General features: G+C 40.0%; 2 protein-coding genes across 3 annotated transcripts; one reads left to right on the top strand and one right to left on the bottom strand.

Annotated features, from left to right (window-relative positions):
* Positions 1 to 207: 207 nt before the first annotated feature.
* Positions 208 to 4,042, bottom strand: LOC115008807 (opioid growth factor receptor-like). Of its 2 annotated transcripts, none has more exons than XM_029432646.1 (9): positions 3,240 to 4,042; positions 3,063 to 3,184; positions 2,702 to 2,767; positions 2,567 to 2,593; positions 2,416 to 2,470; positions 1,950 to 2,028; positions 1,803 to 1,869; positions 1,572 to 1,720; positions 208 to 1,481 (listed from the first exon to the last, which is right to left on the bottom strand). In XM_029432646.1, exons 1-9 carry the CDS (start codon positions 3,712 to 3,714, stop codon positions 1,091 to 1,093), a joined length of 1,431 nt encoding a protein of 476 aa, XP_029288506.1. In that variant the 5' UTR covers positions 3,715 to 4,042; the 3' UTR covers positions 208 to 1,090. The 2 variants fall into 2 exon arrangements, with proteins under 2 accessions (XP_029288506.1, XP_029288505.1); XM_029432645.1 differs by having other exon boundaries at positions 3,219 to 4,042.
* Positions 4,043 to 8,808: 4,766 nt separating this feature from the next.
* Positions 8,809 to 11,741, top strand: LOC115008656 (potassium channel subfamily K member 15-like). Its single transcript, XM_029432381.1, is given in 4 exon segments — positions 8,809 to 8,937; positions 8,939 to 9,092; positions 10,783 to 11,360; positions 11,490 to 11,741. Coding segments are annotated over 4 exon segments (1,113 nt in total).
* The last annotated feature ends 1,135 nt before the right edge of the window (positions 11,742 to 12,876 follow it).

Below are 12,876 nucleotides of genomic sequence, written 5' to 3' on the forward strand. Positions count from 1 at the left end.
AAATAATTAGCTGCTTTTTGGCGTCCTGGGTCATACTTAAATTGCAGTTATATATCCACATCGATCTAAGCACAAGTGAAATCTCAACGCAAGCCAAATTCTCATAGGAAATGTGAGCACAGTCTAATGAAACCTCAGATTAAGTATGTATCATTTCATCTGGCAGAGTGGAAGAAACCTGGTGAGGGGAAGACATGATGAGAAATATTTGTAGGACCAATTATTTTTAATCAAAAGTTAGGGGATAAACACTCCTTAAACATTCCCACCAAACCTTTAGGTCACTTTAATGCAGTTAAGCAGTTACAACTCCCAAACACGGCAATGATAGAATGAACTTTCAGTGATCAAGCCTTAAATGCACCCCTACTAATACAGAACCACTATTTGACATTATTTTGGCCATACTCTGTACAAAAATGTTATGTGAATCTAATCTCATTAATATGCATAGTGCCATTATGTTAAAAATTAAGACATTTAAGGGTGAGAAATCCAAGACCAGGAAAACGGCAGGATGTTCGCAAACTGAATAAGTCAACAGAATCTATTGGACCAAAGATTTTAGACGATGATTTGGACAATCGTTTGAGGTTTAACCAATCAAACCTATTTAAATGTATTTACCCAGTTCAGAATGTTGCACCTTTTTGTTTGTGAAAGTCAATTAAGAAAGAAATGGAAACATATAAGTCAAGAAACCTAAAAGAATACAAAAGCATTTGCATAAGTAATTATTAAAGTAACAGCAAAGCATAACAAACCGTTGTATAAACTACTGAAGAAGATCATTAAGTATTTTGAGTGCACCTGCCTCTGTCACTGAATATTTTATCTGCACACTGTCCCAAATCCGTATTACACACTAAGCAGGCTCTAATATGTAGTGTGTTCATACTAGTAAAGTATACTCAAAGCAGACAATGTGCATACTAAATACCGTCAATATTTGGGTAGTTATATTCTATAAAAGTGAGTATATTACATACTGTTGTATACATATATATCCAGAATCCAGTACTGTATAGTATAGCTTACATTAGTATATAGAATGGACTTGGGGTACGGTGACAGATTATGCGTCGGCAGCCTAATTTGCCTCGTCTTTGGTTTCATCTGTGTTGTCGAGGCTCAACTGATTCAGGTCGAGCTCAGAAGCATCTTCTTTGCCTTTCATTCCCTGTTGGTGCTCGGACACTGACGGCCTCGACCATATCATTTGAATTTTCTTTGGGCACCATACAAACTCATCTTTACAGTCATATTTCAAATAGGCAAACTTGATGAGACTCCTGCGTTGTCTCTTATTGCGGACAGCGAACACAAAGTAGTTGAGAACACTCTCCTTGATATTCGGGAGTTCTCCGAAGCCAAGAGTCTCCTCTAGGAAGAAGTGGACCAGGGGGGCTTGGTAGTGAGGGTACCCCAAGGTTCCCAGGCTCTTCAGGATGCGAGTAATGCGCAGGTTGTTATGAGTGTGCCTGTCAATGACAAACAGTAAAAAGGAAACATTACATAGATTGTTTTTGATACATTTAGTGAACAATGTTTTATTGAAGTTCAGAGATCACCTGTTAAGGTTGTGGAATCTGTCTCTCCAGTGTGATGCTCTCTTCACTTCTCCTGTTTTTTCATCCCACAACTGGATACCATAGAAGTCCAACATGAGTTTGTACGACTTCAACAGATTTGCCTTTGCGGTGTCATTTTGAAGGAACTCCTGAAGGAAAAGTAGAACTTGCTGTCAGAACCTGTGAAGAATTTATTTTGAGATTTTAACTTGGTAGCTTTTAGCAGTTTACCCTTATTTCTTCTTTTGTCAGTGGACTGGCCTGATAGTTCATCCCTGGTTCCTGCAGTGGGAACAACCTTTGAGAGAAACAGATAACAAATAGTTTAAACAGGAACTAAACATTTCAAATGGCATCTGTGATGATAGAGTAATTTACCATTGAATGTAGGAGTGCACCTTCTCCAGGCTGTCATACTGTCGATGCCATTCTTTGTGGAATTCGTGTATGTAGACATCTGATAATAGATACAAAACAGGTAGATGAATTTGTAGATAGATATTAGGATAGTTGCACAGATTAAGATTTATCCAGACCGGACGTTTCTGCTACACAAGATTATGTTTTTTTTTTTTTATTATTACTTCACAATAGTCATTACCGTTCTCAAATTAAATACTGTACTGTTTTACTCCTTCAGGGCTATAAAGGTTATTCACAGTGGAAGATAGACATCAAACCTGCCATGCAGCCATCCCTTTGTTTTAAGGGGACACAGGCCGAAAAGGTTGAGGATCACTGAATCCTTACTCTTGATTAAATACTTTGTTTTTATCTGATGCAGATTTAAACCGCAATTGTACTGATTTGAGTCATGTCCATGTGCTTGTAAGTGTACGCCTACCGTCAGGTACAGAGCGTGTCTGTCCGAGGTAGAACTTCAGATTAGGCTGGTCATCCTACTCAACACAAGAGAAATGCACTTAAGAGATGGAAATATATATACTGAATAATAACCAAGTCATATAATACACAGTCATCATGTGTGTTCTTACAGATATGGGATTGTTCCTGGTCTGGGACTGTGGAGAAACATAAAAGAACAATGTGTGCTTGGTTAACACTTAAACATGGGAAAGTGTACGGTATGTTTGTAGTGTGTAGGCTGTGCGTGTGTGCGTGTGACTTACTGGGTAGTCATGCCTGTAGTTCTGCATGTCTCTTGCGGCATTTTCAAATCTGTTGAACTTGTACTGCTACACAGAACATAAATGAAAGTCAGTTTAAACTCATGTAATGGTTATAGGAAGCTTAACAACAAACACAGCAGTACATGTTTCCCAAGCCAAAAAAACCCCCACGTGAGATGAAGATAAAATAAGGTTAGTTTAGATCACCCAAGACACACCTATAATATATAGAAAGTGAAACCAATGCAGGCCCTCTCTGAGAGCTGAGCAGCAGCAGGCCCCCACCCTTGCAGGGCAGCAGGCCCACTTTACAGTGCTGCAGGCCCCCACCCCTTACAGTGCAGCAGGCCTCTTTACTCACATGTTTGGACGCAGCAGGTCGCCAAGTCCTCAGGGATGTGCTCTCATGGTGCTCCTCGGTCTCCCAGGTTGAGTCATAGCCACAATAAAACTCATCTGTGGTTTCAACTCGATATTCCTCACCATCTTCTCTCACCATCTTCGTCACACTGCTCACCATCTTCGTCACACTGCTCACCATCTTCGGCACACTGCTCACCATCTTCGTCACACTGCTCACCATCTTCGTCACACTGCTCACCATCTTCGGCACACTGCTCACCATCTTCGTCAAACTCACCTTCATTTTTGTCAAACCTCTGCCGCTTGCTGCAGGCGAGCTCTTGGTTGCAGTCTGCGGCCCTCTTCTCGGCGGTAGTCTCAGGTTGACCCTCACCGCGGGACTCCTCGTCCTCTTTAGGAGAACTGCTCACTATAAGTTTGACTTCGGGATTTATTTCAGGCTCCACTTGGCTTCCGTGATCCTTTCGCCAGCGTACCGGTACAAACGCATAGACTATTGGACTAAACATGCTTTCCATACAGTGCCAAAAGAGACCCAGTGCCCTCCATAACCACTCAACAGCAGGATAAAGTCTGTTGTTGCTAAACCAGGCCATGCTACGCAGAAACAGTCGTCTTGTGAGGCGATACAGCACTGACACGACCTTCATTTGCGCTTTATGAGCTGTGCGTGTCCTCCCTTTCACTTTCACTTTCTCTGAACTTCAAAACAGAAACTTTGTCGACAGCTAACACCCACAAAGTAGACCTGCGGGTTGTGGCTGCTAGCTTATGGGTGGCTAAAGTGAAATAAACAAATACTTATTACGAGGATTCCCGTTGTTTTAACAAGCATTTAATAACTGCTCCGCATTCGTTATTAAATGCTGTTAAAAACAGACGTTACGTAACTGAGACTTCCGCATGGTTTCACTTCTCCAAGTCTAAAACAGGGAGGACATCAGGTGGTCCAACTGTGAGACTAAGACTAAACTATTGTTGGGACTCGGGCAACATTTGAAAGCACCATCATTCTCTGATGGAAAGTTTTTATGTGATGACAGTCACAAGATTCACAGTTTGACATTTCAAGTAACATAAACAGCCATGACCTCACTCCTCCGTCATTATTTACCTTAAAACTCCATTAATGTGCACATGAATAATGCGGTCATTTTAACCCTTTCATGCATGAATTATGACCACCTCAGTTAGGATTTTTTGTGTTTTATTGCTCTTTAGGCATAAAAAACAAGATTTGAGATTTGAAGTTTCTTTTAATCCAGCTATCTCAAGAGATGTGTACATGCCCACTCAGGTGGACAACTGAAGAAATATATATTTAACAAACAAATGAATACAATTACATATAAAGATGTGAAAACTATAAAATAATATATGTATATATAAAGAAAATGTGCATAAAAATCCAATACACCATTTAGGAATACTCTCTATTTCTCTCTCCTGTATAGAGCACATGGGATACATGGAAAGAGCAGCCTACACACACCACCAACATAAAGATAGACTGTCCGTTAGAGTCTCTGTTACAGTAACTGTTCTTACACTGACCAGAAATATAAACGCAACACTTTTGTTTTTGTTCCCATTTTTCATGAGCTGAAATCCAAGATCTAAGACTTTTTCTATGTACACAAAAGGCCTATTTCTCTCAAATATTGTTCACAAATGTGTTTAAATCTGTTAGTGAGCACGTCTCCTTTGCTGAGACCTCAGCCACCTCACAGGTGTGGCATATCAAGATGCTGATTAGAAAGCATGATTATTGCACAGGTGTGCCTTAGTTGCACAGGTGTGCTGCTCACAATAAAAGGCCACACAGCCTAATTTAGGCCTAAGCAAGGCCTTTTAAAGGGCCTAATTAAATAATTAATGGATATGTTAATGACTTGCACTATTTTAAGGTATTTTAAAGCCAGCCTTTAATTTAAACTTAGAAATTACCTTTATTTTTCAATTGAGGTTCATTTTGTTGTTTTAACCCCTTAAATTGCGAAGACAATCCATTGAAAATACCTTCATATATTATAATCCAGCAATGTATACATTAATTAACCCTAAATTTGAAAGTCCTGAATTTGCACTGTAATTGATACATTTAGGTCCTTTTTAAAGGTACAAACTAAAATGGGTTACCTGTCGTATATTTTTAAGGTTTTTTCTCATTTTAATTATGCAATCCTTAAGGTGTTTCTTTTCACATGTTCAGATTGATGGATACATTGAGGGATGTCTGGCGAACATACTAAACTCCTTGATTTAGATTAAGATATTTTGTGTATTTTCAGGGGTAAATGATGGTTTAAGTGTTAAGCCTTCCAAAATGTTATTCAAACACATCTTTTAATGATTTAAATTGGCTTTATGTCTGCATGTAAACCTATTCCTTGCTTCTCATTTATGAAAAGTAAGAAATAAATACATAAGTGACTCTAATGTACCCTATTTGAGTCTTGCCACATTTGCTAATCGGCTCTCTTTCACGTATGCAATAATTATGTGAGTTTTCTGAACTTTTCCATGTCAGTGCTTCTCAGTTAAACATGAGTATAAGGGATCTTTAGGCTATATCATGTTATTTAATATATTAATTAATATGTTAAACTGTAACTTTATCTATTCAACAATAACAAAATACTATATCTGTTTATCAAGATTTCTTTGGCTAATGATATTTAATTAGAATTATTTGATTAGTTTCTTTGCTTTTTAGAAGAGATAAGATAAGATAATCTTTTATTAGTCCCCACAATGGGGACATGTGCAGTGCTACAGTAGCAAAGGGTACAAACAACAAGAGTTGTCTATCCAACTCATTTGGTACATTAAGATGTGGGCAACAAATCCGAGGTAGTCTACTCAACAGGACATTCGCAGGAAAAAAATACCCTGGTGCCAAAACATAGACACCATTTATGTCTAACCCTGTGATCTTGTACAGAAAATAACACTATGACTATAGTTTCAAAAGACAAAGACTGCAGTAAGCTACAATTTGAGAAAACAGTGATCCATATAACAAAGAAAACACTCCACTTCAACCACAACGAGGCACCTCTCCGTGAAGGTGACGTAGAGGAATTTAAGACCACGTCTGTGCCCTTTGGCTAATAAGGCTCAAAGGACTGTTCACACTAGCTGCAAAGTTCATGCCTGTTTCCCTCTGTGACACTGACGACTTGTCACCAAAAAAAGACTGCAAGTTCATGTGAAGCCTTTTTTTTTATTAAACAGGCTTTGAAAAGATGATGCATTTGAGTTTTTATGACCAAAATACACTGTCTCTGTAATGTATGATCATCATAATGACTCTAGCATCCCCGCTGTTATCAGTGTACAGATAGCATCATGTTTGCATTATGTTTCCCCGCCTCATTTTCTACGAGGATAGCACTTGGACAGATGAGTGTCTCGACTCCAGTCAGTGGACATCCTGCTTTTAATGTTTTCCTGTGGAAGATAAAGGGATGCATGCAATGTCCTGTAGAGCAGAGAGATATGAGATGAGTACATCAGATAACACATCATTACTTCATGGCTTGAGAGTTGTTAAACCACAGGATCTTTTTTGTTCTTCTTCTTCGTCACTTGTTCTTCTTCTTCGTCACTTGTCATATACTGCTCAATTGATGTATCTATTTCTTCTCTGGGTTATTTGTTGCCTACATAACAATGTGAAAACTACATGAAGAACTGCTGTTGAATAATACTGATGTAAACACTGTGTGCTCTCATTAGGTGGACTCTGGCAAGGCTATGATCTCAGGGACTCCTTTCAAAAGGCGATAATTGCTCTGACCGCCCGTGGAGAAAATCAAGACTTGTCTGCATGCTACACTGTTAACATCTGCTCGCCAATAGATTAATTTGTGCTTACTAAAGCGGGATAAGGTCCTGTGCTGTCTCTGGAAGATAAAAACACAGTGTAGAGATAGCCATATGCTCTATGTGGAATGGAGGCAATACATGTGGATTCAAATGACAGATCTCAGGCCCTTTATGGTTTAGTGCATGAATGGCTCCCACAAATTGGATTGTCCTCCTGAAATAGATGGGAACTTCATGCAGGATATGGAACTGAAATAACTTGCACCGCAGAGCTACAGCTGTCAGTCTATTTTATGGTTGGTCTGCTGGGAACCAAATTAGGTTGACACTGAGCAAAAACCCAGCCGATGCCACTGAGAACCTGAGTGAAGCTTAATGAACAATGCACTATGTCATACACACGGATCATCTCTCCTGTCTGTCGCTCGCTCAGTCTGCGTGTTGGACTTAGTTAATGACGAAGGCTTGCTGGATCACACAGCGACTAAGTGTGCTCGATAAAGGTCAACGCTGCCACCAGCTAATGCTTCATCGCTCAGAGTAATACTTTAGCGCAGCGTATTGTGAATACTCTGCACATGAACGCTTCACAGGGCAAAATAATCAGTGGAGTAGAGTCTGGAAAGCACAGCTGGCTCGGCTGTGCTTCTCTGTAGCGGCCACAGACACAACACACTCTGACACTTGTGCATCCCAAAGCTCTCCACACACAGGATCAGGGATTCACAGTGAGCAGAGACAGTCTGATAAAGTTTGCTGCGCAAATACTTCACAAAATGAGACGATATTTAAATCAGAAAATGATGATAACTGGGAACTAACAATCTTTTTGACAATGGCTGCCTTGTAAATGTATAGAAAAGGAAAGCAATTAACAGGGCAACAGGAGTAAAGTGGCAGTGATTTATTTTTGCTTACTGAAGTTCATTATTAACATTTTCTGCCTTATTTATTATATCTGTAAAGGTCTTCTGTTGTGAATACAAATAATATAATACTAAGCATACTGAGATCCTTGTAGATGCTTATGCATACATGCACATATAGAAACCCATGCATCCACACAAACTAATTGCACAGCAGTGGGAAATGTACTATGTATACAAAAATAATAATACTATGTCTGATTCCCTCCAGACATGTTTTTGACAGGATACATTGTATATACATATATATAAATAAATATTTCAGTTAATACTAATACGTTTTATTCCCTCCAGAAATGTTTTTTTGTAGACAAGAAGGCTGTCACAACATCAGGTTTTTAGTACACGATTATCATGGCCAAAGGAATTCACAATAAGGATATAACTGCGATATCTAAAGAAAATCCTATCAGTCAATTTCATCTTTAACTTTGTTTATTGTGCGTTTTGTTTTCGAGAAAGAAGAGACACTGTATTATTTACATGATAATATACATGTTTATTATTAACACACTATCAATATTTCATTTTTTAATATCACGGTTATCATTAATACCAGTATATCTGGACACCCCTCGTTGACGAATTCAGAATCTATCTAATCTAAATTTGACTGAAAAACTTTTCTGAAAAGTGTATGTGCACAGGGGGCTTCAGGTTCCCGCATCACACTTGTGTGATTTGCATATTTGACCACTATTGGCACTTGTGATGTGTTTCCCAACATCCTGTGGAAAGGCAAGCTGCTGTCAGCTGCTGAGCGCAGGTACATTTCACAGATACGCGGGTTTGGTGCCATTTCACCTGTTGACACGCTGATAGACCAGGCTAATACTGCGCAACCTACTTGAGTTTATGCTGTAATCCTAGCAGGCTAAAGGGGCCTCAACACATCCCTGGAGATGAATGGTGTTCATGTGTTCGTGCGTCTGTTCCTCTGAGCGGCACCCTCCCTCCCGCCGCTCCGCGCGCACTCCGGAGTTGAGGATGAAGACGCAGAACATCAGGACCCTCTCTCTCATCCTCTCCATTGTTTTCTACCTGCTCCTGGGAGCCGCCGTCTTTGACGCGCTGGAGTCGGACAGTGAGTGTTCTCGGAAGAAGGCGCTGGAGCAGAAAGCTGGACGAGCTGAAGAAGAAGTACGGCTTCACCGCGGATGAATACAGAGACATTGAGAGAGTGGTCATCCAGTCGGAGCCGCACCGCGCCGGGAGGCAGTGGAAGTTCGCCGGCTCTTTTTATTTTGCCATCACTGTTATCACCACTATTGGCAAGTATCTCCAAACCTTTTCTGAAAAACACAGAGCAGTATTTCTGCGTCACTGCATGTGTGTGTAAGTGTTTGGGCACTCTTTAAAGGCTCGAACTGTAGGGGCCACTTATTGGAGGAACAGGTGAAACTTTACAGGGCTGATGTGCACGAACATATTGGATTTTGCAATTTTGCCATTGTCATTTAACACATTTTCAGTCGACTAGCACCTTGTAAACAAAAAACAACAACTGGCATTGTGACATATCACTTATAAGGGATATTCCACCGAAATTATTTTCTCAATTTGAATTCCATTTCTTGCATTTCTACAAACATTTAGGGACTATGGTGATAAACTATCCAAGGAAAAATTAATTCGGCCTTAATGATAAATTCTGCCAGAAAGAATAGTACTAAAATATGTATAAGAAAAAGCTGTCTTACTTTCTGAATTGTTTAATACAGGGGCCGATAGCCAAGACGGGAGAGAATCATTTTATAAAGTCAAAGATGTTCACACTTAATGTTTTGTGTGCGATTCAAATAAAAATAATATGAGACTTAATTTCCACTGTGTTTTTTTTTTTCTTCTTTTATGTATGGTCATATAACTATTGATACAAAACACAAGCAAAACAATGCTGATAATCTGGGGCCACATCTAAATCATGTTGGTTGTATCATTATTAGTGTAGTCTACTTTATTTATAATTCTTTAATTCAACTTTTTTTTATTCAATCTTCTTCTTATCATGTAGACGTCTTCCTCTCATTGTCAACAAATCAAAATCACCTGACTACAGCACAGAACATACCGTATGTTCTCTCTGCCTCACCCTCCATGTCTTGAGGCAGCTGCACCTCATCATCTGATATGAAAGCAATCACGTTATGATCATATTGAGCCATTGGTGTCTGAGTCAAACATTAAACTGACATGTCCCCAGTGGAAATTACGCCCATGTGCGTAGGTACGGTGCAAGACAGTTCCCGTCTTAAACCTTGTGCAAAACCCATTCTAACTTGAGAGCAGGCACGTGTGTCAGTACTTTTGCAATACAACTTTCCAGTGTAAACATGCCAGGGTCTTGAGTGAGGATTGAGCTGATAGGCCTATTTAATGTCGGTCTAGTAACCTCTTAAGCCCTCGCTTAGGAGAAAACACTTAAAATAACAAACCCAAAAAGAATCAGGAAAAGCTCCTCAACAATAATGCTCATATGCATATCTCCTATGAATGGTAAGGAGCTAAGGAGTATAACTCCACTGTAAGTAAACCTATTTATATTACCATTACAGAGTAAACGGAGATGCAATAAAGGAAAAAATAAGATTTCTATCCTCACGTAATTAGTATATGTACTTTCAAAGGCAATTTCACCTTAAAGCTCTATACAGAGTAGCAGAGTTTGGTAATAATTATCAGTGATTTTGTCACAATGAGCAGTTTCACGTTATACAGAAGCAAGTGATTAAGCGACAATGTCAAAATAGGTTCAACCATAGAAGCCGCTACATATAAATCAAATGTGTTATGGTTTAAGCAGTGAAACCTAATTAAACTCAGAAGCAGAGACTTACTAGGTTCTGCACTGGGTGGCATGTGAGCATTAAGCTGTAGTAAACTTGATGACTGTAAATCTTTATAGACATCAAACAGCAGTACTTGACATTACGTGACCTGCAATATACTGTGACTTTGTAGGTTACGGCCACGCTGCTCCACGCACTGACGCTGGAAAGGCCTTCTGTATGTTTTACGCTGTCTTGGGCATTCCTCTGACACTGGTCATGTTCCAGAGCCTGGGCGAGAGGATCAACACGTTTGTCCGCTTCCTCCTGCACAGAGCCAAGCAGGGCCTGGGCCTACGGAAGACGGAGGTGTCCATGGGGAACATGGTGCTGGTGGGTCTGCTCTCGTGCATGAGCACCCTGTGTGTCGGAGCTGCAGCCTTCTCCTACTTTGAGGACTGGACCTTCTTTAATGCCTACTACTACAGCTTCATCACGCTCACCACCATTGGATTTGGGGATTTTGTAGCCCTGCAGAAGACAGATGCTCTCCAGAAGCGACGCCCCTATGTGGCCTTTAGCTTTATGTACATTTTGGTTGGGCTAACAGTCATTGGGGCTTTTCTTAACCTGGTGGTGCTCAGGTTTCTCACTGTAAGCACTGGGGAGCCCGACGTGAGGCCTGAGGCAGGGGTGGAGGAGCAGGGAACGCAGCCTAAGGACACGCAGGGGGATAGAGAGGTGTTGGAGGCAGAAGCAGGAACTGCTGATGTTTGCTATAGAGACGGACACAGCAGCCTGTGCAACCTAAGCCTCCCCATGGAGGGGGGCACCAGCTGCATGAATCTCCTCCCATCTCCTGCAGAGGAGCGCAGACTTGTTTTATCTGAGCACCCAAAGCTCTCTGAACCCAGCAGACTCAGGGCCTTGCTGTCCTGCATGTGCTGCGGCCTGGAGATTTACCACAGCCCGTCTCCACCCCATCGTGACGAGGTTGGCGGTCACAGCAACCCTGTCTTTTACAACTCCATCTCCTACAGAGTGGACCAGGCCTCGTGCAGCTCCTGCACCTTGTCCTCACAGGCTTCCCCCAGCAGCGTAGCTCTCGGTCTGGGCAAGAACAATCCTCACACCAGGAGGAAGTCATTATAACTTTTTTAACATTTCACTTAGTGGCCTTTGTTCTGGACCTTTTGTACACACCACAGAACCCTCTGATTTTCGGATTGGTGGAATAAATTGCCCAGTGTTTTCCGAGTGATGTAGCATATCACAAAAATCTTTTACAGTTCATAACATATTTTTTACATTAAGGGGATACACTACAGTTGAATAGGGTACATAATTTAACTAATAGACTTCCTCAGTTGATTATTTACATTAGACATTTATTTTCTGTATTACAAGTTTTCTGGAATGTTATGTTTAAACATGCAAATTAAATATGTGCTAAACATTTCCGAATAGAAATCTAAACATAAAGCCAGGTTCAAAAGTCTTGTTTTATTTTGTGGACATAATAGAGTCAAAGGTTTTTACAGAGGGAGTTTTGGATATCTCTTTGTATCACTCCATAAATCAGAAAATACTGCCCAAAATGATTTATTTCCATGTTTTTAATTCAATTAGGCTCTGAATAATATGTGAACAAACCCCTCTGTAAAAACCTTGAGAATGTAGAGAGGAATGAAACTGGAAAGTTTGGTTTATGTAAGTGATACTGAAGTGAAGATTTCTGGCTCAGGGTATGAGAAAAAACTAATTTTGAGAAAACAGCCTTTAAAGATATTGTATGAAAAGATACTGAAAATATTTAACTAATAAATATCACAACTTCCCTTTCAAATTAAGAACATTATTTAAAATGATTATAGTTTTCCGAAGTGTTAGTTATGCAAAAGAGGAATTATCTTACACTAACTGTTGTAAAATAAACACCATGTTTTCTTTCTACTAGTCTGAAAAAAGATATGTTATGGAAGCAAAATAGCCCGAAATCTCAAAATTAACCAGTGTCTTGCCTCAATATTACCGCTGTTAAATTAAAGTTATTTCAATTAAAGTATGTGATATACCCATGTTCTCCACCATTACTGTCCCAATAAACAGTTTATTAAAAGGTATCGACACATGGGATATCTGCACGAGAAAGGTGAGGTTATCTGCATTCATATTTCAGCTGTGAGTCAGTTTGTTCCAGTCAGTAAATGATCAGTGTCTTATAATAGGAACATTCACTCTGTCGCTCTGTCTGGTTCCCTTGGTAATGTTTCCATCCTCATTGCTT

Source organism: Cottoperca gobio, chromosome 5 (genome assembly GCF_900634415.1).
Source record: "Cottoperca gobio chromosome 5, fCotGob3.1, whole genome shotgun sequence".
Taxonomy (NCBI): Eukaryota; Metazoa; Chordata; class Actinopteri; order Perciformes; family Bovichtidae; genus Cottoperca; species Cottoperca gobio.

Bases quoted from the DNA above. Each gene is read 5' to 3' on its own strand.
- LOC115008807 (XM_029432645.1), bottom strand. From the start codon at position 3,714: ATGAAGGTCGTGTCAGTGCTGTATCGCCTCACAAGACGACTGTTTCTG. The intron at 3,185-3,218 runs GTGAGCAGTGTG...TGAGAGAAGATG, and splicing joins TGAGCAGTGTGACGAAGATG to GTGAGGAATATCGAGTTGAA. The intron at 1,482-1,571 runs GTGATCTCTGAA...TGTCATTGACAG, and splicing joins AGATTCCACAACCTTAACAG to GCACACTCATAACAACCTGC.